Here is a 27,342-nt window from a genome sequence, read left to right as displayed (position 1 = left end):
AAACAACCAAGCACATCTCTTCCTGACTTTATGCCCTCTGACTCCTTTGCAAGTCAAGACCAGAAGATACCAGACCTCAAATCTTTCCCATCATTTCATTAGCTCTGTCAAGACAGAACGGACATTTCTAGGGCACCTGTTAGGTGCCCAATCACTTATTATTGTTACTTTCATCACTATTATGGGGATTGGCTAGGCTCAGTTAGTTGATTTGCACTTAGGAGTTATTTACGTGTCTGCAGGTGAGGCTGACTGCTGGCTGGAACCTTAGCCAGTAGGAACATCTCCATGTGGCCTCTCCATGTGGCTTGAACTTTCTCATAGAATGATAGATGGGTTCCAAGGGTGAGCATTCCAAGAAAGAAAGATGGGTGGAAACAGAATCACCTTATATGACTTTGGAAGTCCCACAGGTCACTTCTGCTGCATTGCATGCAAGACATGGGTGATTAGGCTTCACCTCTAAATGAGAGGAGTGCCAAAGAATCTGCAGAAATATTTTAAAACCACCAGACCTTTCTAAGTATGCAACATTGGACAAGTTACTTGGCTTCTTAGAACTTCACTTTCCTCATCTGTACAGTAATGTTAATAACCATAACACCTTGTTTATAGAAAGAAAGTGAGAACTAAATGAGTAAATCTGTGTAAAGCCCTTAGGACAGTGCCTATCACATAGTGATGGCTCAATTAGAGGTAGTGCTTACTTTAAGAATTAGCTCATTAATGTCCACCCAAGCCTTTGAAATAGACATTTGATCCCCATTTTGCAGAGGATGAGACAGAGGCCCTAAGAGGATAAGTATCTTTCCCAGCCCAAACATCTTCCCAATTCCCAATAGGGAGTCTCCTCTGGGAATGATGGGGGACATTGGAAAACAGTTACAACTGAGTTCTTCAGGGCCTGGGATAAGTAGAAACCTTCACCTGAAATAGTGCCCCTCAAAGTATTGTTCTTACGGTGTAAAATCGAGTTAGTGGACCACAATTAGCACTATTATTATTTTTATTATTATTATTGTTATTATTATTTTTTGTAGAGACAGGGTTTCACCATGTTGGCCAGTCTGATCTCAAAGTCCTGGCCTCAAGTGATCCACCCACCTCAGCCTCCCAAACTTCTGGGATTACAGGCGTGAGTCACTGTGCCCATCCCCAAATTAGTACTTTTAAAAAAGTGACATCTAATAATACAAAATGGGAACTATTAGAGTACATTTTGTAAATATGGGTAACCTTCATAAAACTTTTGTTTCTTACATCTCTATCCATCAGTGTTTTTCATTTGGGAGCTATTTTATACCCCCCCCGCCCCGGCCGGAGGCATTTGACTGGAGACAATTTTGACTGTCAGAGCTGGTGGTGGGAGATGCTGCTAGCTTCTAGTAGGTAGAGACCGGAGATGCTGCTAAACATTCAGCAATTTGCAGGACAGTGCCTGCCCCCTGCCCAACAAGTAATTATCCAAATCAAAATTTCAATAGTGCTAGGATTGAGAAATCTGGATCTGTCTGTATTTATATCTGCATAGCTGTATCTCTCTATGTATACTGGGTGGTAATGTAAAATGTATTTCATCCTGTGGGTTGCAGTTGGAAAGTCTGAGAGCCCCTGGCCTAGAAGTCTCTACATGAGTCCAGCTCCTGGACCTTGTTTTGCCCTCAACATTTGCTCATCAGCCCCAGTTAGCATCTGCCCCTGCTCAGATGATTTGGATTTATAATTTGTTTTCTTCTGGTTTTCTTTTACTGTGAGGTCTCCCAAAATAGTACTTATCTCAGGAGAGTTGAAGCGTCTCAAGAGAGAGTCCTCTAATACCTCTTACCCCTGGCTCAGAGAGGTTTGCGCTTTCCTGACGGCTAATTCTAAGACTCCGTTTTCTCTGTTTCCTCACACTGGATAATGCTATCACTAATACTGTTGGCTATTAGTTGAGCATTTCCTATATGCCCAGTACGTCTCAGTTCCATGCATTGGCTCATTTATTTCTCATAGCAACTTTGTGAAGAAGATTCTGTTATTCTGCCAGTCTTCCCAATCAGGAAACGGAGGCTGAGAGAAGTTAAATCACTTGTCTAGGGCCACACAGCTTGCAAGTAGCAGAACCAGGATTTGAATGCAGTTCTTTCTGACCTCAAGCCCAAGTCCTAAAGACCAGGCTGTACTACTACTCGTCTGAGCTATGTTTTGGGCATCATAATCTGGGGTTGAAACCCATCTGTCACATAGAAAGATCTAGAAAGAGAAAAAATGTCTCAGTTGGGGCCAGGCAGTGTGGAGTCTTGTTCTCCCTCTCCCTCACACTAGCTATGTGACCGAAGAAAGAAATCTTTTAGAGTGTCATTTTCCTCCTCTTTCAGGTGGAGATTACTGTACCTGTTTAGCCTGTCACAGGAAAACCGTAATGAGGCAACTCTATGGATATGGAACCTCTTGGGCCAGTTCTGTGGCCATCCACCCAGTCACCTTTCACAGATCTCACCTTGAAACTCCCTTCTTGAATCCTCATTGCTGGCAGGTTGTCAGGGCTCCCTAACCACCCTTCCAACCTGAAGTCCCTCCCTCCACCTTTCTCTCTCTTTTGCTGCCTGGTGGTCCCTGTGAAACACGACTTTCCTTCTTCTATGGCAAATCTGAGGCTCTCCTCACACGATGGTCCGCTTACATTGGTGGGGCTCCTTCTGCTGCCTTGATCTGCCTCTAGCTTCCTTTCCCAGCCCCATCTTCTCTTCCTCATCATGCTTTGTCTCCTCTGCTCTCCTTCTTGCCCTCTCTACTTGGCCACATCTTTTTTTTTTTTTTTTTTTTACGGAGTCTTGCTCTGTTGCCCAGGCTGGAATATAGTGGCAAGATCTTGGCTCACTGCAACCTTCTTCTCCCAGGTTCAAGAGACTCTCCTGCCTCAGCCTCCAGAGTAACTGAGTTTACAGGCATGCACCACCATGCCTAGCTAATTTTTGTATTTTTAGTAGAGATGGGGTTTCACCATGTTGGCCAGTCTGGTCTTGAACTCCTGACCTTGGGTGATCCGCCCTCCATGGTCTCCACAGTGCTGGGATTACAGGCGAGAGTCACCACGCCCAGCCGGCCACATCTTTTAGACCCATTTCAAAAGTTCCATGAAGCCTTTCTTATTCTGTGCAAGTGGACATGAACCCTTGGATTCCCAAAGCCCCTTACTGGTATGCCTACAATGGCTCTTAATAACTTCCACTTACTGAACAAATACCATGTGCCAGGTATTGCACTAAACATGCTACATCTGAAGTGTAACTGATCTTCATGACAACCTTTTAAGACAGGTATTATTCTCATTTTACAGAATAAGAAAACTGACCCTCTCAGAGGATAGGTGACATGCCCAAGGAGACACAACTAATAAATGGGAAAATCAGGATTGTCATCCAGTTCTAGCTGATTCTATGGTTCTAATACTTAACTCGTGTGTTACACAAACGTCTTTCTACCTTGTATGTAAGGTTTTTCTAAATTTTCTAAATTAATTTTTTTTGGTAGAGATAGTGTTGCCAGGCTGGTCTGGAAGTACTGGCCTCAAGCAATCCTCTTGCCTCAGCCTCCCAAAGTGCTGAGATTACAGTTGTGAGCCACTACACCTGGCCATTTTGAATGACTGTGCAATCTCCCCTTTCACAATGAAATTTTCATGAGAGCAAAGACAGGTTTTGCTCAAGTTCTTGGCTCCAAGCTTTGTGTAGATGTTAAGAATAGTTTTCAGAATGAATGAATGAAAAAACAAAGGAGCGAATGAAGTACTGCACAGGTGTCAGTGGTTGGCTGGGTTTCAGATGGTGTTTGGTGAGGACATAGCATGCCTCTGACAGTAGTGGCTGACACAATATTTGAGAGCATTCACTAGGTTTTAGCGTTTTCCTCTGCTCCCAAGCAGTTTTGTAAATCTCTTGTGAAGATGCTATTTCTCTGAATAAGGCCATCAGCAAGGGCCAAAGCTGTTTGTCTTACTAATCCCAATGAAGTTGTCTCCAAAAATAGCTTATCTGAGGATTGTGCAATGAGGAGGGGAGAACAAAAGCTGAAGTGACAGATCTGCAGAGCTTAGCTATTGTCTCTGGCTTAGTACAGATAAGAGACAGAGCCTTAGAAAGGGCCAGGGAGTTAGGTAGGGGCTGAGCCAGAATCAGACCGTAGGCCTTCAGACTCCATCCCCACTTAGGGGCACAAGGGAGAGCACTGACTATGGAAACACCAGGGTTGCCTGGCAGTGAGTCCCAGATGACATTTGTCAGATGCCACTTCTTACAGGAAGCCCTCCCTGACCAGAACTGCTCCATCAATTTAGAGGTAGGACCCAATGCCATGTGCTTCCCACAGCACTCTGTTCTGCTACTATAGCATTTTCACAGTCATGGCAGGGTAATACACATTTCTTCATTCAAGAATATTTAGTGAGCACCTAAAATGTGTCAGGTACTACGTGAAGTGCTGAGAAACAACAGTGAGCAAAACAGACAAATATCCCCACCCTCATGGAATATACACTTCTAGTGTGTGTGTGTGGGGAAACAGACAGTACACATGTAAATAAGTTTGAAAAATATATGTCAGGCAGTGATAAGTACTATGGAGAAAAACAAAGCGGGAAAGGGCAATAGGGATTGCTGGACAGTATTGGTAATAGGGAAGTCACTTTTAAGTTGGACGGTAGGAGAAATTAGATGATCACTGAGAAGGTGACATTTGAGCAAAGAGGGGAAGGAGGTCATGGAGGAGGCCACATGGAAAGGAGGGGCTCCAGGCAGAGGGGACAACAAGTGCAAAGTCCCTGAGCTGGGAGTCGTGAGGCTCCCCATGCTCCTATCATTTGAAGAGTAGCAAACAGGGATGGTAGGAAAGAAGATCAGAGAGGGAATAAGGGCAGGTCATACCTGTGTGCCCCCTCCTCACCCCAATGCCCACACTTCAGTGAATTATCTTGGACACTAAACCTCTGACTCCAGCCAAGTCAGCTGGATGTCAGCCACTCATTGCCCAAGGGAACGGCTGTCAAGGGGAAGCTAAAGAAAAAAGTGTCAAATTCTTGGCTCTTAACTTTCAAAAGGCAGGTCCAGGTATAAGCTGGCAAAACTGTGGAAGGATGCAAATTCTTCCAAATCCAACCAACCTTGGGGGGCAACCTCCTTGCAAGAACCTGGAGCACTTTACCATCACTGCCATCCCTCCAATGGGAGATGGAGCCTGACACTGGGGTCTCACCAAGTGAGAACAGTAGTGGACCACTTTCTATCTGTGATGCACTTGAATGGGATTGCTTGCTGACCTGCTGCCTCTCACCCAGGCTGAGTTCCCTGACCCTGGGTCTTGGTCTCCCTCCGTGTTGTGTTCACAGGTCTAACACAGGGCCAGATTTCTCACTCTTGTATGTTCTCTTTGGCTTCTTCTGTATATTGAGGAAGCATATTTGTTAAGAAGTTTATAACCTGGGTTCCATGTGTCCTTTGGGAGATTTAGCAGGGCAGGGATAATAGGTGAAGTTTGAGCCTCCTGTGTTCATTTTTCTTTAGCTTTTATTAGATTCTTAAAGGAAATGCTGATCCAGGAAAAGTTGAGAACTGCTGGAACGGAGGATATACAAGGTCCCCCATAGTTAATAAAAATAGTGCCTACTCTGTGCCAAGCTCTTTCATATTTTGTCTCATTTATTGTTCATCCCAACCTTGTGAAGTAGGTGCTATCTGCATCCCCAATTTACAGGCAGAGTGGTTGGTCTCAAGAGGGTAAGTGCTTCACTTGGGTAGGAGAGCTGGGCCTTGAATTCAGGTGCATGAATTCAGAGCTGGGCCTTGAATTCAGGTGCCACTGTCCTGGTCCCCTCCTCCACCTCTTCTGTCACAGGATGTGCTAATCCTAACACATGTATGCTTCCCTTACCCATTTTGGTTTTGTCACCTGGAATGTCCTATAACTTTTATTAAATGTTTAAAGTTATTTTTAATTTTAGTTTGGACTGATTACCTTTTTGAGTAACGCGTCTTCATGCTGTAGGACAATTTTTTTTTTTTTTTTTTTTTTTTTGAGACAGTGAGATAACTCGCTCTGGGAGTTATCTCGGCTCACTGCAATCTCTGATTCCCAGGTTCAAGCGATTCTCCTGCCTTAACCTCCTGAGTAGCTGGGATTACAGGTGCATGCACTACGCCTGGCTAATTTTTATGTTTTTAGTAGAGACAGGGTTTCACATGTTGGCCAGGCTATTCTCAAACTGCTGGCCTCAAATGATCTGCCTACCTCAGCCTCCCAAAGTGCTGGGATTACAGGTGTGAGCCACCGCGCCTGACCAACAAAATTCTTTTACTCTGTGATAAACTTATGTCTTTCTTCTTCAGGGTGGACCCTAAGTCCTAAAACCTGGAATCTGACCCAAAAAACCTGAATTGTTTTGTCTCTATATTCAGATTTTCCAAATTTCATATATCCCAGTAAATAATTGAAGAATGACTACCTCCGTTAATAGCTACTGTTCATGGGATGCTCACTGAGTGCCTGGCATGGTGTCAACTGTTTTAGCCTCATGATCTCATTTGATCCTTCCGATGTCCCTGTGAAGTAGTTAGTATTATTATCTCTATTTTATAGTTAAGGAAATGGAGGTTTAGACCCATGATGTAAGCTGCCCAATGTCACACAGCTACTACTGGCAGAGGTGGAATTTGAGTCCAAGTCTGGAAAATTAACTAGTATTCCACTTGCCAAGCCACTGGCCTCTTGACTGGGGTTGGCAGATTTATTCCTGTGCATCCTTCAATGGTGACAATGGCCCAGCAGTCTGGGTGGCTGGAGAGGAAAAAGTAGGGCTGCTTTGCTGCCTGTTGGGAGATCAGAACAGAGAGGACCTGTCTGTCTGAGGGATTCTTGATGAACTCTGGGTCCTCCTGGATACAACGAGGTGACTTGGAAAGGCCAGCAAAATGTAGACTCTGGCGAGGGGCAGATCTGGACCGTAGCACCCTCTGGGGCATATAAGCCACTGCTTGGCCAGTCTTCCTTCTGGAAAGAAACAGGAGGCTGCTACTGCCTCTCTGTGCTGCCTGGGTGACCTCCAAACACCAGTAATGAATGAGATCATCAGAACTGAGCAGCTCAGGAAATGCCTTTAGTGCCTTGTGGCTTCAGATATCCAAGGTCCAAATTATAACTTGCATCTGCCCAGTGATTTGCATTTCGGTGTTTATACTTCAATGATCTCGTTGAATCCTTTGTGTGTCCTGGTGGGCTGTGATGATCGTGTCCATTTGCTAGACCAGAAGAGGCAAGATGAACTGCCCAAGGTCATGCAGAGCTAAGACTTGAACCCAGGCCCTATTGACTCCAAATCCCATTTACTTGCACTAGACCAGTGATTTTTAAACATCATTCTGTGGAACTCCAGGGTGAATGGGGCAGGCCAGAGCAAGGGTCTCAGGAAGAGGAGGAGGCTGAGGAGGCTCTGTCTTCTTCTCTCCACTCCACTATGAGCTGATCTTGTATCAGATTTCTGTGTAAGATTTGTTAGAAGATTTGTGTTCCTAACAAAATGTTTTCAGAACTGCCCCAAATGATTCCTTCTTCTCTGGGAATGGAGTTGGGGTTTTTCTTTTCCTAGGGCCCCCTTTTCTCTATTTGGGCAAGAAAAGGACTGCTCTCTGTTGGAGGATGTACTTAACTACAGGATGGTAGCACAGGGGAATGTAAAAGGTACTGGACAAAGAGGCAGAAGACCTGGGTTCTACAGCTTTGGTGTGACCCAGTAAAGTTATTTACCTCGGTCTTCCCATGTGTAAAATTGAGGGAGTTGGCCTAGATAATTACTAAAATACAGTTCAGAGCATATAAACCGAGGATAGTGAGATCTTACACAGGGGTACAGCATCTAAAATTGAATGAAAATGTAATTTTTTTGGTATGTGCGTTTTTATGGAAAGAGAGTCTATAGCCTTCATCAAAGTCTTAAGGGGGTTTGTGATACAGAATCTCTGGCTTCCTAGGATTTTTTTTTTTTTTTTTTTACGGAGTCTTGCTCTTGTCACCCAGGTTGGAGTGCGATGGTGTGATTTTGGCCCACTGCAACCTCCGCCTCCTGAGTTCAAGCGATTCTCCTGCCTCAGCCTCCCGAATAGCTGGGATTACAGGTGCCCACCATCACACCTAGCTAATTTTTTGTATTTTTAGTAGAATTGGAGTTTCACCATGTTGGCCAGGCTGGTCTTGAACTCCTGACCTCAGGTGATCCACCCGTCTTGGCCTCCCAAAGTGCTGCGATTACAGGTGTGAGCCGCTGCGCTCAGCCGATTTTCTTTTTCATTTTTTGACAGAACTGCTGGGCAATCTTGTTTCTCCTTTTGAGGGTATCAAGTTGTAAGAATGTCGTGAGGAAGGCATTTTCAATAAGGAAACTAGGGCAATATACAAAGATAAGCAGAACTAAAAGATGGAAGCTACAGGAAGGAGAAAGAGACTGTGAGTAACTTGACAATCTTGTTTGTGCCCCTGTATCCAGACATACCTGACACCCCTACACTTTTCAACTACATCAATCACTGGCTCTTTCCGCTTTAAGTATTTTCTCTCTCAATCACCTACAGAATGAATGGTCGATGTGCTAATATTATTGGAAGAGGTCCTTGCCATTTGCAAAATTATGAAACTCAACTCAGAAAAGCAAAGTAGAAAGAGAAAAAGGGATGGGATGTGGGAAGAGCGTTCCTCCTAGGCTTTTCTGAATCTCTGAAGAAAAATGTTTCATATTTTACTCACTGTCCTTTATTCTGTTTTCAAACTGGGGGCTTTCAGAGGCAGCAAAGACCTTAGAATCAACCCCACCATTACACAGATGGGGAACCAAGATCCAGAGAGGGGATGTAACTCTGCTCTTCATACAATAAATCAGTAGTAGGACTGAGACTGGAACCCAAGTTATTGACTCCAAAGAATGCTCCACCTTTCTGTGTGACCTTCCTCAGTGCTTTTTTTCCAGGCAGGGTCACAAGTCAGCAGAGCTTGGGAGGGTTCTTGTGCTCCTGTGTGCTGCTGGGCCCCAAGGATCCACACCTTATCCAGAAATGTCTGCAGTTTGGATGTCTTTTCAAGTTCTGTGGGCACAGGCAAACAATCAGTGGAGTGTTGGCCTGGGGATGCAAAGGGAAGGGGAAGGGAACCAGCCCCTCTCTCTGCCTGGGCTTTATCCTCTCTCTGGAAATAGGCCCATTTAGGGGACTGGCCCGGGAACCCCAGCTAGGGTTGGGGTTCTAGGGATTAGGACCAAGCCAGACATTGCTCAGTGTTGGTCACAGCAGGAGGGAGCTGCAGGAGGATTCAGATTCTGCTAAGGGTCAAAAGCGGGTAAGCAGGATTTATTAGGCAAGTCCAGGGCCTCACGTTCAGCCACAGGGCCAGATTGGTGCAGCCCCTTAGGTCAGTAACCGCAAAGGCATAAATGGGACCTAGGGGAGCCAGCACTAATTGTCCTCAGGACGTGGTGAGAGTGGCTCTTCTGGGGTGGAGACTGAAGGGCAGGGGAAAGGAAAGCGAAGAAGGAGCCTAAGACCTAGGACGGGATCAAATCCGAAGCGGAAGGAAGAGGAAACGCAAGGCTCGGCCTGCCGCTCGTCCACAAACCACTCAAAGCCGCACAGGAGAAATGACCTTTAATGTCGACTTTGTTTCCAACCCCACCAAAGTGCCATCCTTCAGTGAAGTACAAGGAGGGGCTTGAGAGGTACGAAGTCACGACACACACAACGCCCCCGGCTGCCTCCTGGGCGCACACTCGCTCCGCCCCCACAGGGCGGCCCCACGCGCACACACATGCGGAACACATGCACACCGCACAGACACACTCACTTGCACCCACGGTTAAATACAAGTAGAGAGGGACTCGTTTATATATACACAGAGGGAGAGAGAGAGGTAAATCCCGGCGGCGTCGGGTCCCCCAGGCTCTCAGCATGCTCGGCCCGGCTCTCCGCGTGGTACCTGGCACCCATGCCCCTGCCAGAAAAGCAGCTGCCCCTCTCCCCGGCCCTCCCCCCCGGTTACCCTTGGGGCGCGCGTCTACCCGGCGTGGACGCTCCCCTCCCCCCTCCGCCCCGCCCTCCCCTCCCCCCCACGATGTTTTCCTCCCCAGGGAAAGGAAGCTGCGCACAGGGGCCCTAAAACTGCCCGGGCGCCAGGGGCATGTTGCTTTTGAAGCCCGGCTGCCCGTTGGCCACGTCGGCCGCGGCCTCGCAGCCTCCGTTGCTGGCGCCGCCGTCGGTCCCGGGGCTCTCGGGCTCGGCCAGGAGCTTGAAGGTGAAGAGCTGGCCCGAGTCGTGGCGGCCGCGGCGGCCGGGGGCCTCAGGCGCGGGCAGGCTCAGGAGGGCGCCGGGCGCCTTCCACTCGGGGAAGGCGCACAGCTCGACTGGCGGCGGCGCGCCGCGGCCCAGGTAGCCCGGGCTCGGCGAGGCCGAGGGTAGGGTCCGCTGGCTGCCGCTCAGGCAGCTGCCACTGTCGTCCAGCGAGTCCTTGCGCGACTGCGAGCGCTCCAGCGAGCCGCCGCGCGTCCACGGCCGGTAGGTGTAGGCGCAGCCGCCCAGGCGGCGGCGGCGTCGGCGGCGTCGGCGGCCGCGGCACTGGCACCCGAGGATGCGCACGAAAGCGCGCTTGAACTCCTTGCTGGAGCATGGGTAGATGATGGGGTTGAGGCAGCTGTTGAAGTAGCCCAGCCAGAACACCACCTTGAACACGGCGTCGGGGGGCTTCAGGGTGGAGAACAAGGAGCCTGCAGTGGGGAGGGGGGTGGGCACGGGCAGAAAGACAGCAATTTGTGAGTAGTCAAGCTCTCGCCCCAATATGCTCCTCAACATTGTCAACCCGCAGCGTTTCTGCCGCCAGGCCTTTCCCCGAGCCAGTTCCTCGGCCCGGAATACCTCCCTTTCCATTCAAAATGAATGAATCCTACACTCATTTTTAGGGCCAGCCTCAATAACTTCGCCTTTGTCCATGAAACATTTCTTGATCTAGTTGAACAGCATCTAAGCTCCTATAATTTCTTCTGGTAGCACTTGGCACCTTCTATCAAAGTGGTAACAATAATCGCCCACAATTGCACATCGCTTTTGGGTCAGGCACTGTGCTAGGTGCTTTCGCGATATTAGTTTATCCTTCACACAACGTCATGAAGTAGATGCCGACTTATTTCCGTGGGAAGTAGAAGGTGTATTAAAGACCTAAATGTGAAAGGTAAAGTTTTAAAGGTAAAAGAGGACAACATAAAAGACTATTTTTTTGATCTAGGGGTGGAGAAAAACAGTACTTCAAAAGGACGAATCATGAGGCAAGAATCTGGGAAGATATTTACAATGTCCAAAACAGTCAAGCGATTGATGTTTACAATATGCAAGGAACTCTTACAAATCAGCAAGAAAAAGTGTTCCCAGTAGAAACACTTTTTGGGCAATGGAAATTAGCAGGAAATTTACAAAATAGGAAACTCAAGGGCTAATGAACATATGAAAAGATAATCAAAATATTAGGCAGTCAAATAAAATAAAAACCGCAAAGAGGCTGAGTGCAGTGACTCATGCCTGTAATCCCAGCACTTTGGGAGACCAAGGCAGGAGGATCACTTGAGCCCAAGGGTTTGAGCTCTGCCTGGGCAGCACAGGGGGATCCCGTCTCTACAAAAGAATTAAGCATTAACCAGGCGTGTTGGTGCGTGCCTGTAGTCCTAGCTACTTGGGAGGCTGAGGCAGGAGGATTGCTTGAGCGCAAGAGTTCAAGGCTGCAGTGAACTATGATCGTGGCACTGCGCTCCAGCCTGGGTGTCAGAGCAAGACCCTGTCTCTAAAAAAACAACAACGAAAACGAAAACCACAAAGGAACGTATCTGATAGGCTGGCAAAAATTAGGAAGCTAGATGCTTCCAAGTTCACACAGGGGTGTGGGGTGTGGGGACTCGAGGAGCTTTCTGCGTGGCTGGTGGGGGCACAGGCTGTACACACATCCTGGAGATGACTCTGGTAGCACTTGGTCTAATTAACTATACATACATCTTGTGACCCAGCCATTTTGCTCCAGGTCACAGATCTCAATGAATTTTCACACAAGTCCTTAAGGGTTCATATATGAGGGGGCTCATGGCAATATTGTTTGTAGGGACAGAAGGTGGGAGACAACCTGGATGTCCCTCCCTGGGAAAAGTAGAATGGGGTAGATGCATTCTTAGATATTATGCAGCATTTAGAGGCCCGGGGTGACATGTCCACATGACCACATGGAAAGATCTGAAATACATGGTTCTTTGTGAAAAAAGTAGGAAATAGAATGAGGTTTATGACATAATACTATTTAAGTAGCTCACCAAACAACCACATGCATTTTGCAAAAACACACTCAAATTAACAAAAACATATTAAAGACAGAATGCCTAGGGGTGGAAGCAGAGGGAAATGGGTATGGGAATAAAAGGAAATAAATCAATATAATGAGACAGGCCTGGCATAGACTCATGATGATGAGGTGTTACGAATAAGAAACATGATTAACTCACCCCTCTGAATTTGAGATCCCAAAACATTTTATGGCAATATTCAAAACAATTTCCATTTTAAATATAAGTCAGCTGAAACTTAGAGAGGTTAAATGACTTGCCCCAGGTCACACAGCATGCATGTAATATATCTGGGATTTAAACTAAATTCTATTTGAATAAAAATGTGTCTTTTTTTTTAAAAAAAAGAAGATGCAATTAATAATCTGTGTAGAGATAAGAAAATATAAAAATGCAAAAAGAAAAACTATTTTAAAAGCACATATAACTCTGCAGTGCCAAAATACCATATTTTAGTGTCTATACTTTCAGATTTTTCCTCTTGTATATACAAATTTAAATATCTTAAGAAAATGGAATACTTTCTAGAACATTTTGTACCTTCTAACCGTGTCTCTGTCCCTGCCACCTGGCTTGTGGCATATTTTGTATTCCTGACTTCTCAGACTGAGCTTCCCAAGGGCCTGGTCTGTGGGATCATCACTGAATTTATTTGTTAAAAGAAGAGTCAACACTCTTAGAGCATATCTGAATGGGAGGGATCTTAGCAACTGCCAAGTCCAACCAGTTTGCAAGTGGAGACACCAAGACCCAGAGAGTAGCTGAAAATCCCTGAGGTGGTTGGCACAGATGCCACATGGATTCCCATCTTTGATTTTGGATTGCTCTTGCATTTCCTCTCTGTAGCATTTCACTTTTTTGATTATTTGAGATTTGGCCTGTTTCAAACCTCAAATAATCAAGAAGAATAAATATAGGAGCCTGACTCCTAATTCTCTGCGCAGTAACTCAGTGGTGGCTACTGGGGGGGCAGTGGCTGGGCTCTTGGTGCAGGACTCAGTCAGTCAGGAATTCAACTTAGAAAGAGGGTTATCCATACCTGGATGTAAGCGCCAAGTGTAAGTACTGACCTCTTTTCAGGTCAGGGGGAAATGTGGCAGTGGGATACTTTCTAGGTTTGGTCTAGGTGAGATAAGGGAGGGCACTATCTTGTGGCCTGTTTTGTGACAAGATTCACACCATTAGTTTGGGGTTTCACCATTGGAGCTACTCTTTTGGATTAAGACTCTGTACAGAAGGCCCCAGCTGAAATGCAACTATGGTATATGAACACCTAGTTATTCCCTGATGCGGGGAGTTGTCTCTGTCCACGGGGATGGGCTTATTTCTGTTACTGAGTCTGAAGAACATAGGAAACTGGCCTTGACAAAATGGGACACTGGGGAATAAATTTTGGAGAGGGCCAGACATGGTGGTTCACGTCTGTAATTCCAGCACTTTGGGAGGCCAAGGCGGGAGGATAGCTTGAGACCAGGAGTTCGAGACCATCCTGGCCAACATGGCAAAACCATGGACAGGATCTAGAGCAGAAAAGCATGTTTGTTGAGGACCAACTTGTAACTTCATTTGGTGCCAACCCTGTTGAAGGTGGTTGTGAAATAGGCAAATGGATTAATGAGGACGCAACCTGAGAAACTGGCTCTTTTAAAGGTTGCACGAATATCAATAATGCTAATAGCTACGATTCATCATAGCCAACATTTATCTTGTGTGTGTGCTCTGCAGGTCCTGTGCTAACTCTTCACACCACTAGCTTGTTTAATTTTTATAATTGGAATGTACCAGTAAGGAAGGTACTGTTGTTGGTCCCATTGTTTTGGATCAAGCGACTAGTATATGGTAGTCATAGTTATTTAAATTCTTATATGTTCATTCATGTGTTCATTCATCCGTCCCACAAACACTAAGCTCCTGCTAAGTGCTAGGCATGAGGACAAGCTATGGAAATACAGAGATGAGTTTGGGGTGTGGTGTTGCACCATGGCAGCTAACAGGCCATTCAACAGAGCAAATGTAGCATTAGGAAGGGCATACATTTCACTTTCCCCCTATGTCCGTGTGGCATATGTTTTTTGGTTGTTCTTCACGTCCATCACACTGGAAGCGCCTTGTCAGGGACAATGATGGGCTAGATTTTTACCTTCATTTTCTTACAAAGTACCCTCCAAGGACCATGGCCTTGAGAAGTGTTCAGCCAAAAGTGAGGGGGTGATGCCAACTTTTCTCATGGGCATTTACTGCCACATTTTGGATTTGGGCTCGTTACACTGTTTATTCGTCTGAGAAGAAGCAGCCAAGGGCCATTCTTTGCCCTTGGATCATTATGATTAGGCAGTGTGGTCAAGTGGCTGGAACCCAGAAACTGGGATGACACAGACCCATATTGAAACCCCTCTTGAGTTATTAGCTGTTCAGCTTTAGAAGAGTTAATTAGCCATCTCAGCCTCAATTTTCCCATCTGTAAAATGGGGACAATATCTGTGTCATAGAGTTACTATGAATACATGAAAATATCCATGTAAAATACTTGACAGAGTCTGGCATCTTGAAAATAATAAGTAGTGACCATTTTCTAAATATACTTTATATCCTGGCCCATTCTTCTCGAGGAACTCAGCTCTGATTAGCCCCACCCAACTCAGATGGACTTCTTTATTCTGCACCCCATAGAATTCATACAAGCAGATCGTATTTTGTTATTTTATTATTTGCTTTTTCATGTTAAGCCATCCCAGGGCTGGCTGAATCCTGGTTCGTCACCCAGATTGTAAATTCCTTCTGGGAAGGAGCTATATCTTCATTTCTTTTCTTTTCCCTTCCAGATTTGTATATATTTTTTTTATTTCAAAAGTAATCCATGCTGAATTTAAAAAATACATATCACAAAAAGTCTAAGTCTAGAATAAAAATACTCCACTTAAGCAGAAGGGATCAGAGTTAACAGTTTTATTTTGAATCCTTCCAGATTTTAAAAAACGGGGTCATACTGCACATTCCTTTCCCCAAATTGCTCTCTTTGCTTAGAGTATATAAAAGATATTTCCCTGTCAAAGTACGTGGTGCTATTTCACTTCTCTCCCCGCCGCACAAGGGCTGCATTACATCCTACTGTCCGGATAGATGGTAGTTTTATTTAATGCCTTCTCTATAGGTGATTTCCAATTTTTGGCTATTATGGACTGCAGTGATGAAAAGCCACATGCATTCACTTTTTGCATGCACATTTGAGTGTTTCTGTGCAATAAATTCCACATGAGGAGTCACTGGGTCATTTCCACTTTTAAGCACCGTCAGCCAAATTGCCTTCTGAACTGGTTGTACTAATTTACCCACCTATCAACTGTGCCTGAGTCTGACATTTTCTCTACAACTCCCCAGCTCTGGGCTCTTTCAGCCTTTTTACTCCTCACTTGTTTGGTAGGTGAACACTGGTGTTGCCCTCTTGTTCCATTTGCATTTCATTTTATTTTGTCCTCCTGCAGAGGAGGGCACCCTGAACAAGTTCTCAGTGACTTCTGACAGGGAGTCCCCTTTTTTTATTGGAATGGGACTCCCAGGGATAGAATCCTGGCTCTGGCCATGTGACGTTGGGCCAGTTTCATACTGTTCCTAAGCCTTAGTTCCTCATCGGTAAATGGGCTAATAATAGTACTAACCTCTCTGATTGTTGTGAGGATTAAGCAAGGTGAAAACATGTAGAGTCCTTATGAGCACTCTGGATCCCAGATGTCTGCCACCCAGTCAAGTCTGCATGAACAGTAATTAACTGAATAATAATTATTGTCCCTGTAAATCCCTGATTGGGCTGGAAATCTAATTTTAAGAAACATATTTGGGACCTATTTTACTAACTCCATGTATTATTTTGGGTAAACTGCTTTCCAATTTTGTGCCTGTTTTCCTTCTTTAATTGAGTGGTGTGAGGTGGGTCTTTTTCAGTCTTAAAATTTAGAGTTCTGGCCGGGTATGGTGGCTCACACCTGTAATCCGGCACTTTGGGAGGCCGAGGTGGGCAAATTACCTGAGGTCAGGAGTTTGAGACCAGCCTGGCCAACATGGTGAAACCCTGTCTTTACTAAAGATATGAAAATTAGCCGAAATGCTCCTGAACCCAGGAGGTGGAAGTTGCAGTGAGCTGAGATCACTCCATTGCTCTACAGCCTGGGCTGTCTCAAAACAAAAACAAAAACAAAAACAATTCAGAGTCCTCATGAAGTCAGAGACCAAAGCCTTGCCATCCCTGCTGGGGCGTGCCTGCTTCCCTAGACTCTCACCACAGCGGGGCAGTGTGGGTCAGGGACTGGACCGCCAGGCTGCCACGGATTCCACAAAATTTTCAGCCCCCTCCTTCCTCCTTCTTCCTCTGCCAGCACAGTAGGTGCTGGGATTAGGGGGGTCCCGTTTGCTGCACTGGCCTGCCCTGGTGGAAACCAAGAAGCTGTCGTTAAGTGACAAGATGCTGAGCCTGTTGGGCATGTAAGAGGATGTGTGACAGGGATCTTTTCTCCTGGGCAGCCAAACAGACCTGTCATTGGAGAAGAGTGTGGTGGGTGAAGCTGCTGGGAGAGGGGAGTAAATACAACAGGAAGTGTGGGTTCCTGGAAAGCCCGGACACTCTGTGCTGGAAGTCAGGGCTGCGCTGGGCTCTTTAACAATGCCATTAACCCCCTGTGCATGTTCCCGAGCCTGGCCCTGAGCCTGCCTCTGCTTCTCTTGCTCATGGAATGTTCCCGATGCTCCTTGGCCTGCCTCTTAGAATCATGGCTTGCCAGGCCTGGGAAGCCTCCTTCCTTAATGGAGGGTCAGTGAGGGTGAGGGGAGTGACTCACTCAAGGTCACTCACCTGGTGAATGGCAGAGTGGCCACCAAGACCTGTTCAAGTTTCCATTCATTTGCTTCATTAAATATTTATTGAGGCAGTGGAGTGTAGTGGTTAAGGACCTGCTCAGCCATCGTGGGTAAGTAGATCTGGGTTCAACCCTAGCCCTGGCATTCTCAGCTGGGTAAACTTGGAGAAGATCCTTAAGTTCGGTGAGGCTTGGTTTCCTGGAAAATGGGGAGGGTAATAATTCTTTTCTGTACGGATGAGGTAAGCTCAGGCTTGGTAAGTACCTGGCACATTGAAAGGACTAATAAGTATAGCTATGATGACTGCTTTGAGCGCTGCTACTATTACAACTGCCAGTGCTGCTGTTACCACCGGTACCACTGCTACCGAGTTGAGGAAGGTGGTGAAGAGGATGAGGTCTTTGTGCTGTCTGGGCATTGAGACTTACCCTACTGCTCTTTCCAATACCAGCTGAGTCATGGGCTCCACATGGCTCCTGAACCTGCTAAAATTGTGGGCAACATTCCTATATTTTTCTTGGTGAGATTCTATAGCTGTCTTCATGGTCTTAAAGGGATCAGTAACCCTCAAAGGGTTGAGACTCACTCATCCCAGGTCTAAAGCTTGCTAAGAATTCATCATTCTGCCACCTGGACCACCATTTATTTAGCGCTTTCCTTTGCACCAATTAGCCTTTGGTATCTCAATTCTTTTGAGCTTTCTATCACTATTTTAAAACTTGCATCATTTGCTATAAATAAAACATTATGATGGAGAAAATAAGATGAAAACAAAACAATGTTTGTACTCCTGGATAGCTCCAGACTGTGGTGTGAATGAGGCCTGCTCCCTCTTTCTCCAAAAGGGAGATTAGCAGTGGTTGAGAGGTGCTGAAGACATTTTGTCCCTAAACTGAGAGGCACTCCTCTCTGAGGAACCTAAAGGATTGAAAGAGAAGTGAACAGGGAACCACTTCGTCTCTGGAGAGCTCAGGCCCTGGCACACATAGTAAGTGCTGAACAGATATTTGCTCAGTAATGGCCTGACTGAATATGTGACTCACAGTGTCTTGTGCTATCTCTAGATGTCATTTCAATCTTGCACACCACCCAAATCCATAGTGAACTTCACCTGCTGTGTAGGTACAGCCCTGGGAAAGCACATGTGGGAGGCATTTCTATTATTTTATTCTTTTTTTTTCTGGGGTGGGGTGGTGAGGGGAGGAGGGATAAATTGAGGAACAATGTTGCCGTGAGCCCACCCACGTCACTTGGGCTTTGAGTGCCCAAGGGCGATTTAGAGGGACTGAGAAGTGCAAGGATCGAAGACTCACATTGAGCAGGATATACACAGGGAAAAACATTTTTTGGCTGGACATGGCCCCAGCAGGTCATCCTTAAGGTGCCATTCAACAAATCTGAACAGTAAACAATGAACACTGGAGGTCTCAACCCTCTGTGAACCTCCGCTCATCAAAACCTCAGGGCATGTCTGTGGAATAGTGGCTGCCATTTAACAAGCTCTGACTCTGTGCCAGGCAATGGGCTAAGCGCTTAACTGCTGTTGGGCCAGTTACTCCTTCAACAGCCACTGTTCCCAGGGCAGCCCCTCATGACTATGTTCTAGAAGGAACCATTCATACTGTCATTTGCAACAATTCTTGATGACTGTGTCCAACCTGCATCACTGGCCTGGGGGCCACGATTCTTACACACGGCGGAACAGAAACTCAAATTTGATAGGTAACTCAAATTTGATAGGTAAGTTGCCTAAAGCCACAGAGCTAGTAGGTAACAGAGTTAGAATTTAAATCCAGGCAGCTATAACGGGGCTCTTAATCACCACAATGCAGCTCACAGGAAAACAAAATATACATACTTATGTGTGTGGAGATATATATATATATATATATATATATATATATATATAGTTTATTCACTGTCAAGTCTCAACATAATGCTCATGTATAGAAAGGTCTGGGAGGGTGTGCACTGGAATGTCAACTGTGCTTATCTTTGAGTGCAGGGGAATTATGGGTGAATTTTCCTTCTCTGTGCTTTTCGGTATTTTCCAAAATGTTCTCCATGAACACAAATTCCTTCTGTAACTGGGGAAAATCCAATGAATGTTATCTGAAAGCTAAAAGACAGGCCAGGTGTAATGACTCATGGCTATAATCCCAGGACTTTGGAAGGCTGAAGCAGGAGGATTGCACGAGTCCAGGAGTTTGAGAACAACCCAGGCAACATAGATGTCTCAAAAAGAAAAAAAAGAAGAAGAAAAATAAGAAATAAAAGCTAAAAACCAAACAAGCCAAAAAGGAAAAAAAAAAAAAAATTAGCCAGGTGGTGTGGCCCCCACACCTGTGGAGCAGCTACTGGGGAGGCTGAGGTGGGAGGATCGCTTGAGCTTGGGAGGTTGAGGCTGAAGTGAGCTATGATCGCACCACTACATTCCAGCCTGGGCAACAGAGTGAGACCTTGTCTCAAAAGAAAAAAAAAAAAAGAAAGAAAGAAAAGAAAAAAAAAAGCTGAAAAACAAGCCAAAAGATGCTGTGCGTATTGGGTCCTCGTTATGTGCCTCCAACTTTCTTAGATCCTACTTCATTTAATCCCGACAATAGCTCCCTGAGCAGTGTGGGCTTCTCCCTACTTTACAGATGAAGAAATGGGTAGACGGCAGCACCAGTGTGAGGTCCCTCACAGGTGAGAGAATGAGAGGTTTAAAATGAAATCAGATGATTTGAGAGATTTGAAATGAAAATGAAATCAGATGATTTGAGAGGTTTGAAATGAAATCAGACAGATGGCAGCACCAGTCTGAGGTCCCTGAGAAAGAGAGTTTTTTTTTGTTTTTTTTTTTTGAGGCGGAGTCTCGCTCTGTCGCCCAGGCTGGAGTGCAGTGGCGCGATCTCGGCTCACTGCAAGCTCCGCCTCCCGGGTTCCCGCCATTCTCCTGCCTCAGCCTCCCAAGTAGCTGGGACTACAGGCGCCGCCACCACGCGCGGCTAATTTTTTTGTATTTTTAGTAGAGACGGGGTTTCATTGTGTTAGCCAGGATGGTCTCGATCTCCTGACCTCGTGATCCGCCCGTCTCGGCCTCCCAAAGTGCTGGGATTACAGACTTGAGCCACCGCGCCCGGCCGAAAGAGAGTTTTTAAATGAAATCTTTTGTTATTAAGCCCAGTAACCCCCTCGTTAGTTCCTGGTGTGCCTGTGGTCCCCTGTCCCTATCGCCTTATTGTAGGGCATAAGTGGAGGAATCTTTTTAGTCTTTACATATTCTTTTTTCTTTGAGACAGGGTCTTACTCTGTTGCCCAGGCTGGAGCACAGTGGTACGATCTCGGCTCACTGTAACTTCCACCTCCCAGATTCAAGTGATTCTCCTGCCTCAGCTTCCTGTGTAGTTGGGACTATAGGTGCGTGCCACCACACCCGGCTACTTTTTGTATTTTTTGGTACAGACAGGCTTTCATCATGTTGACCAGGCTGGTCTTGAACTCCTGACCTCAAGTGATCCACCCACCTCGGCTTCCCAAAGCGCTGTCTTTACATATTCTTAAATCCATTGGCCTCCACTCAATATTGGCTGAAGAAATGAGGCAGTGAGTGGGCTCAGAGACTGCGGCGTGGTGTGGGGACCTAAAGCATCATTTATCTGGTCCACAAAATGCCAGCCATGGGCTGGGTGGTTTCTAACATTCCTCCGGGCCCTGACGTTCTGGGACTCTGGGATTATAAATTTGATTTGATTTATTTCACAGTCAGTGTCAAACAAGCCAGTGACCTCAGGGGAGTCAGTGGGTGGAGAAACTGTTTCGATCCTCTTGTAAATGGAGTGGAACTCCTCTGCAGCACGGCTCTTATTAGGGGCACTTGGCTACACCGTCAGCCAAACCACATTTCCTCAGCCGAAACAATGTGATCTAGTAAAAACTGGAAAAATTTACAATAGTTGCTGCTTCTTTCAGCACCAGCTTTGTAAAAGGTTTCCTTGGATTTGGAAATTCCCTTCAAGGTTTTTCCAGTTTTATTTGCCACTTAACCCTGGAATGAGATCATAAACTTGTCCAATTAATACAATATCTTTGGGCCAACAGAGCCATGTTAAGTTTTAAAACAAACGCTGAAAACAATAAAAATCACCAGAGTCACCTTTTTCAACGACTCCATTCCCAAACCAGTTATTAAGGTACCACATTTACAAACATTCTCTATTGTTAATTTTCCAACAGCCCTGCTACTATGTATTTCATTTTACAAATGAGGAAATAAGGCTTAAGAGGTTAACAAGGTCACATGCGTAGTATGTGGTGGACTGAAATTAAAATCCAATTTTGAAGCGTGGGTTTTTACTCGTTTAATAATAAGGAAAAGGAGCATTTATTCATTTCCTTAAACACTAGGGAATTTCTCCCTTAACTGGGAACACTGAATTGTCAAAGCACTTTTTCTGAAACTAAAATGTGGCATTTATCCCTTTCGACCTTGGATTACAATTGCTTAGGTCTATATCTCATATCCTCTGATTTGACTGTGAATGAATAGAAAAGAGAGTTCATGTCTGACTCTTGTTTCTCTGCCCAAGGCCTACCTAGCACAGTGCCTGACACGTGAAAGGCACTCAGCCAACAGGTGTTGCATGAATAATAGTGATAAAAATAATAAAACCAAAATACATTAGCCTCTGGCTATGCAAAATGAAGTTCATGGATAAGCAGCACCTGAGTGCTGGTTAGACATGCAGAATCTCCCATCCAGTGCATCAGAATCTGTTTTTTTTTTTTTTTTTAAGAGCTGGGGTCTTGCTATGTTGCCCAGGCCAGACTGGCCTTGATCGCTGGGTTCAAGCAATCCTCCTGCTTCAGCCTCCTGAGTAGTTGGAACTACAAGCAGGTATCCTCATATCCAGTTCAAAATCTACTTTTTAACAAGATCCTGAGGTGAGAAGTATTGCCTTAGCTCACATTACAATTTTACTTTTAAGAACTGTTTTTGTGTGTATCTTGGGATTCATGGGTGAGCAAAGGCTGGGCTGAGAGCCACCTCACTATGGGGTTGACTCTCTTGGCCCCGATCCTCCAGTGTCTCCTCTAGTTTATAGGATAAAGTTCAAACTGCTTAGATTAGAATACAAGACCTGTTCAATGTGGCTGCAACGGACTGATTCTCTGCAACAGCATTGACTTTTCTGGCCCCTTTCCTTTTATTCACACTGTCCACATTGGCCTGAGATGCTCTTTTCTCTCCATCCTTTCCAGGCCTGGTTCACATTCTTTCTTCTCATAACCACTTTCCTCTGAAGTGTGAAAGCAGAGGGAAGGAATGAACAGCCCAAGAAGACCTGCTCAGATCCAGATGACTCACACACCTGACCTATTAATATTTTCATCTTCACAATAACACGGGGATGCCTCATGTAACGCCTTGGGTTCTGTAACTCCCAATTTACAAATGTGGAAATGGAAGCCGTGAGTGTATGGAACTCACCCAATATGACACAGATATTAAGTGGTAGAGTCATGATTGAAACACTAATCTTCCTGGCCTCAAATTAGTTTCCATAATACACAATATTATTTCTAAACTCTTAGAATACTTCTGGGGTGGGGAAGGCCGGAACTAGGTACTTAGGCTTTTTTGTAAGTTTTTTTTACATTTTTAAACTTTTTATTAAACTAATATTATTTTGCTTCTACAAATGATGACTCCTAGAAGTAATGACATCTTCACATATATTTTATCTGGCTATTAAGATGCAAGTATCTAGAAGCCAGGGATTTTGTGCCACCTTTAACTTGACAATACTGGTTAAGCAGATAATTCAGTGCCTTGTAATTTCAGGGGCTCACAGGCCTGCTGAATCTCATCCACTGATGTCCAGGAAGTACACGGCCCCCAGCTTAAGAGTCTCTGCTCTTCTCGCTACAGATTTCCATCATAACAGTTGAACTTATTTAAGGGTTTGTCTTCCTTGTTCACAAGCTCCTTAAGGCCAGGGTCAATCTTACTCATCTTGGTTTCTCTAGCAGCCAACATAGAGCTTGTCTTATAGTGAATGTGTAAAAATACTTGTTGAGCACATAACCTTCTTTTCATGTGCCTAACTCAGTATCGGGTTCATAATAGATGCTGAATAAATGGCTGTTGCCTGTATTTGATTCCTTTCTATTCTTTACGTACCTAAATGACATTCATGTGCCAACACCCAGCTCGGTTTCCATCTTCTCCCCAAACCCTTTCTGACTGCTCCAGACTTCTTTTTTATTTACCATCAAAGTCCATAGTACATGGATTAATCTAAAGTGCCATTGTTAGGGAGTGTGCCTCTTAACTCTTTGAGAACTGTAAAAGCTCCTTAAAAATGAGGTCTGTGTCTTGCCCTTGTAGCACAGGCTTTGGTATGCAGTCAGTGCCCATTGATTAGCACTGACTAACTGACCGACCCATTCCAACTTCCAGTAGGGGAGCTACCTTTTGGCTTAAGCCCAGAGTTGAAAGCAGATGGGATGAAATAGTTTCTGCAGCACTAAGGTTCCATCTTTGATGCCAGACTGAGTTTGTTCCATGCTTTGACCTCATTGGAAATAGCACTTTCCCTGCAGAACACTTTTAGAAACTGAGCATTGGTGGGACTTACTGTGAAGAAGCTATAAAACTTTATAAAGGGTCATAAAAGAAGACATCTATAAATGGAGATACATAGATTGCTTTTGTACAGGGAGTCTCTATCCAAGATAACTTCAGTTTTCCCCAAATTAATCTGAAAATTCAAAACAGTCTAATTAAAATCCCAACAGGTATTTGTTGTTGTTGTTGTTGTTGTTGTGTGGAGAGTTAAATGATCCAAAACCAAATTTATGGAAGAATATGGAATTTGGAAGAATAACCATGAGAAAAATATACAGATCAATGGAAATAAAGAGGGATGGTAAGAGTGGGTATGAGGAAAATGGGTAAACTCAGCTCTATAAATATTAAAACCTGTCATAGAATCATAGTAATTTAAAAAAATCCTAGGGGAGGAAGTGCAGAAGAAGGCAGAAGAAAGAAAGATCAATGAAATTACGTAGTTTAGAAAGAGAACCAAATATCCATGAGAATTTGATATGCCATTTCAATGCTTTTTGGAAAAAACAGACTGTAAGTGGTGTTGGGGCAACAGGATAGCTATTTAAGAAAGAAATAAGGCTGGATCTCCACATTATTTCTTACATTAAAATAAACTTAGGCAGATCCAATATTTTAAATATAGAAAAATTGTTAAAGTATTAAAAGAGGATATAGGTATATATTTTTATAAATACGAAATAGGAAAGACCATTTTAAGCACAGCTAAAAGTCCAGGATTTGTAAATAAGTGTATTGATGAATTTGTCTAGACATTTTTATAAGGCTGCAAACTTCAAAAACAAAAGAAGAATTGAGAGAAATATGTGTAATTCAAATGACAATATAAGGAATGATATTTCTTTTTTTTTTTTTTTTGAGATGGAGTTTTGCTCTTGTTGCCCAGGCTGGAGTGCAATGGCATGATCTTGGCTCACTACAACCTCCGCCTCCTGGGTTCAAGTGACTCTCTGGCCTCAGCTTGCTGGGATTACAGGCGCCTGCCACCATGCCCAGCTATTTTTTTTGTATTTGTAGTAGAGACGGGGTTTCGCCATGTTGACCAGGCTGGTCTCAAACTCCTCACCTCAGGTGATCCACCCGCCTTGGCCTCCCAAAGTACTGGGATTACAAGCGTCAGCCTGGCCAAGGAATGATATTTCTAATACACAAAGCTGTCTTTCAAATAAATAAGAGGAAACTCAATAGAAAACTAAATCATATGAATAAACAAATAACAAGAGTAAGTATAATTGACACCTAATGAATTAATGAAAAAATGTAACTTTTTTTTTTTTTTTTTTTTTGAGACAGAGTCTCTCACTCTGTTGCCCAGATTGGAGTGCAGTGGCATGATCTCAGCTCACTGCAGCCTCTACCTCCTGGGCTCAAGTGATCCTTCCACCTCAGCTTCCAGAGTTGCTGAACTACAGGTGCGCACCATGGCACCCAGCTAATTTTTGTATTTTTTTGGTAGAGATGGAGTTTCACCATGTTGCCCCAGGCTCTGCAACTACTGGGCTCAAGTGATCTACCCACTTCGGCCTTTCAAAGTGCTGGGATTATGGGAGTGAGCCACCAAGCCTGGCCTGAAATTTCTTTACAAAATAAATAATGCAAAATAAAAAGCAGCAAAATAAGACTGGGGACGGTGGCTTGCGCCTGTAATTCCAGCACTTTGAGAAGCCAAGGTGGGCAGATCACTTGAGATCAGGAGTTGGAGACCAGCCTGGTCTGTGTGGCGAAACCCCATCTCTACTTAAAACACAACAATTAGCTGGGCGTGGTGGTGCACGCTTGTAATCCCAGATACTTGAGAGGCTGAAGCCGGAGAATTGCTTGAACCTGGGAGGTGTAGGTGGCAGTGAGCTGAGATTGCACCACTGCACTCCAGCCTGGGTGACAGAGCGAGACCCTGTCTCAGGAAGAAAAAAAAAAAAAAAAAAAAGCAAAATGTTAAAATATTTTAGGTATATTTTTGTGGAAGATATTTTAAAAAGTGCTTATGCTCAATTTGGCAAGTGTGTGGGAAAACAGACATTGTCATACATTCTGGGCAGAGCTGTAAATTTTGGGTGGAAAACTGGCATTATCTAATAAAACTAAAATAAGCATGACTTTTGGTCTAAGTATTTGACATTCAGGAATTTAGCCTACATAAGTATTCTTGAAAGAGAGCAAAGATGAAAGTATAAAAAATTGCAGTAATGCTTTCCATAAATAGGAAATAATTTAAAATTTTAATAATAGGGGACTGGGAAATAAACCATATAGCATTTACATAATGAAAAACCACACGTTTATTAAAATGGTAAGCTGTCAACAATGGGATGATGTCCATAACAAAATTAAGTAGCAAAAAAGCAAATTTCAGGAAAGAATGCTTAGAATGCTTTGGATTTCTCTAAAAAAACCTCTGGGTGTGTGTTTTGGTATATTTACAGCCAACAAAAAAATAAAATGTGGAAATCTGGGTGAGTATACACCAAACTCTTCATAGCTGTTATCTCTGGAATGTGTTTATGTGAACGTTTTCACGTTGTATTTAAAATTCTTTTTGCAATGAACATTTTTGTTTGTTTGTTTGCTTTGAAAAGGGTCTCCCTCTGTCATCCAGGCTAGAGTGCAGTGATGTGATCATAGCTTGCTGCAGCCTCGAACTCCTGGGCTCAAGCGATTCTCCTGCCTCAGTCTTCTGAGTAACTGGGACTATTCAGTGTCACCAGGCCTGGCCAGTTGAAAACTTTTTTGTAGATATGGAATCTCCCCTATGTTGCCCAGGCTGGACTCAAAACCTTGGGCTCAAGTGATCCTCCTGCCTCAGCCTCCCAAACTGCTGGGATTACATGCAGGAGTCATGCCTGGCCTCAGATATTTATTTGGTTATCAGAGAGAGAGAGAGAGAGAGAGAGAGAGAGACAGAGAGAGAGAGAGAGAGAGATTGAGGGAGAGACAAAGGTTGAAAATCTAGGGATGAGAAAGGAGCTAGAAGAGGACTAGTAGCTGGTAGACCTTGAAGCGAAGTCATGGCCTTTCTGGACTCCAGTTTCTCCATGTGCAAAACAAGGGGGTCGAATTAGCTACCAGGGCCCCCTCCTTCTCTGACTTTTAGCCTTGTGTTCAGCCTTTAGAGGTAGAATGGAAATTAGGGAAGAAGGTGCAGATATTTCTCCAGCCAGAGTTTCTTTGAGCCTAGGACAAACAGGACACACAACACTGGATCCCTCCTTCCTAAGCAGTAGATGAACCTGCCGGCTGGCAGAGAGGCACAGGTGTCTCAGGATGAAAGGCTCTACAAGAGAACAGGGACAATTTCCAGCCTTGGGGAATCAGATGGTAAAACACTGAGATTGGACCACTTAGGCCATTAGGCTCCATGCAGTCCCTTTCATCTCTCCTCTCAGCAGCTGTGCGCTGATGTCCTTGCCCTCTTCTTTCTGACTCATCCCTTTGTTCTGTCCTTTCGCTGGTGAGCATTGAAACTTTTCCTGCATCCAAACTGATACGACAGGTTAAGGTTATG

At 44.7% G+C, this 27,342-nt stretch overlaps 1 protein-coding gene across 1 annotated transcript in view; it reads right to left on the bottom strand.

The window, feature by feature from the left end:
• Positions 1 to 9,644: 9,644 nt before the first annotated feature.
• ADRA1B (adrenoceptor alpha 1B) overlaps positions 9,645 to 27,342 on the bottom strand; it is a 57,321-nt gene continuing 39,623 nt past the window's right edge. Inside the window, exon 2 of the mRNA XM_025389359.1 lies at positions 9,645 to 10,771. Within this exon, the coding sequence (XP_025245144.1) occupies positions 10,164 to 10,771 (608 nt within the window). The 3' untranslated portion in view covers positions 9,645 to 10,163. The remainder of the gene's footprint in view (positions 10,772 to 27,342) is intronic.

Source organism: Theropithecus gelada, chromosome 6 (genome assembly GCF_003255815.1).
Source record: "Theropithecus gelada isolate Dixy chromosome 6, Tgel_1.0, whole genome shotgun sequence".
Lineage (NCBI taxonomy): Eukaryota > Metazoa > Chordata > Mammalia > Primates > Cercopithecidae > Theropithecus > Theropithecus gelada.
Note: the sequence above shows the minus strand (reverse complement) of the source record. Positions and strands in the feature narration are given on the sequence as shown.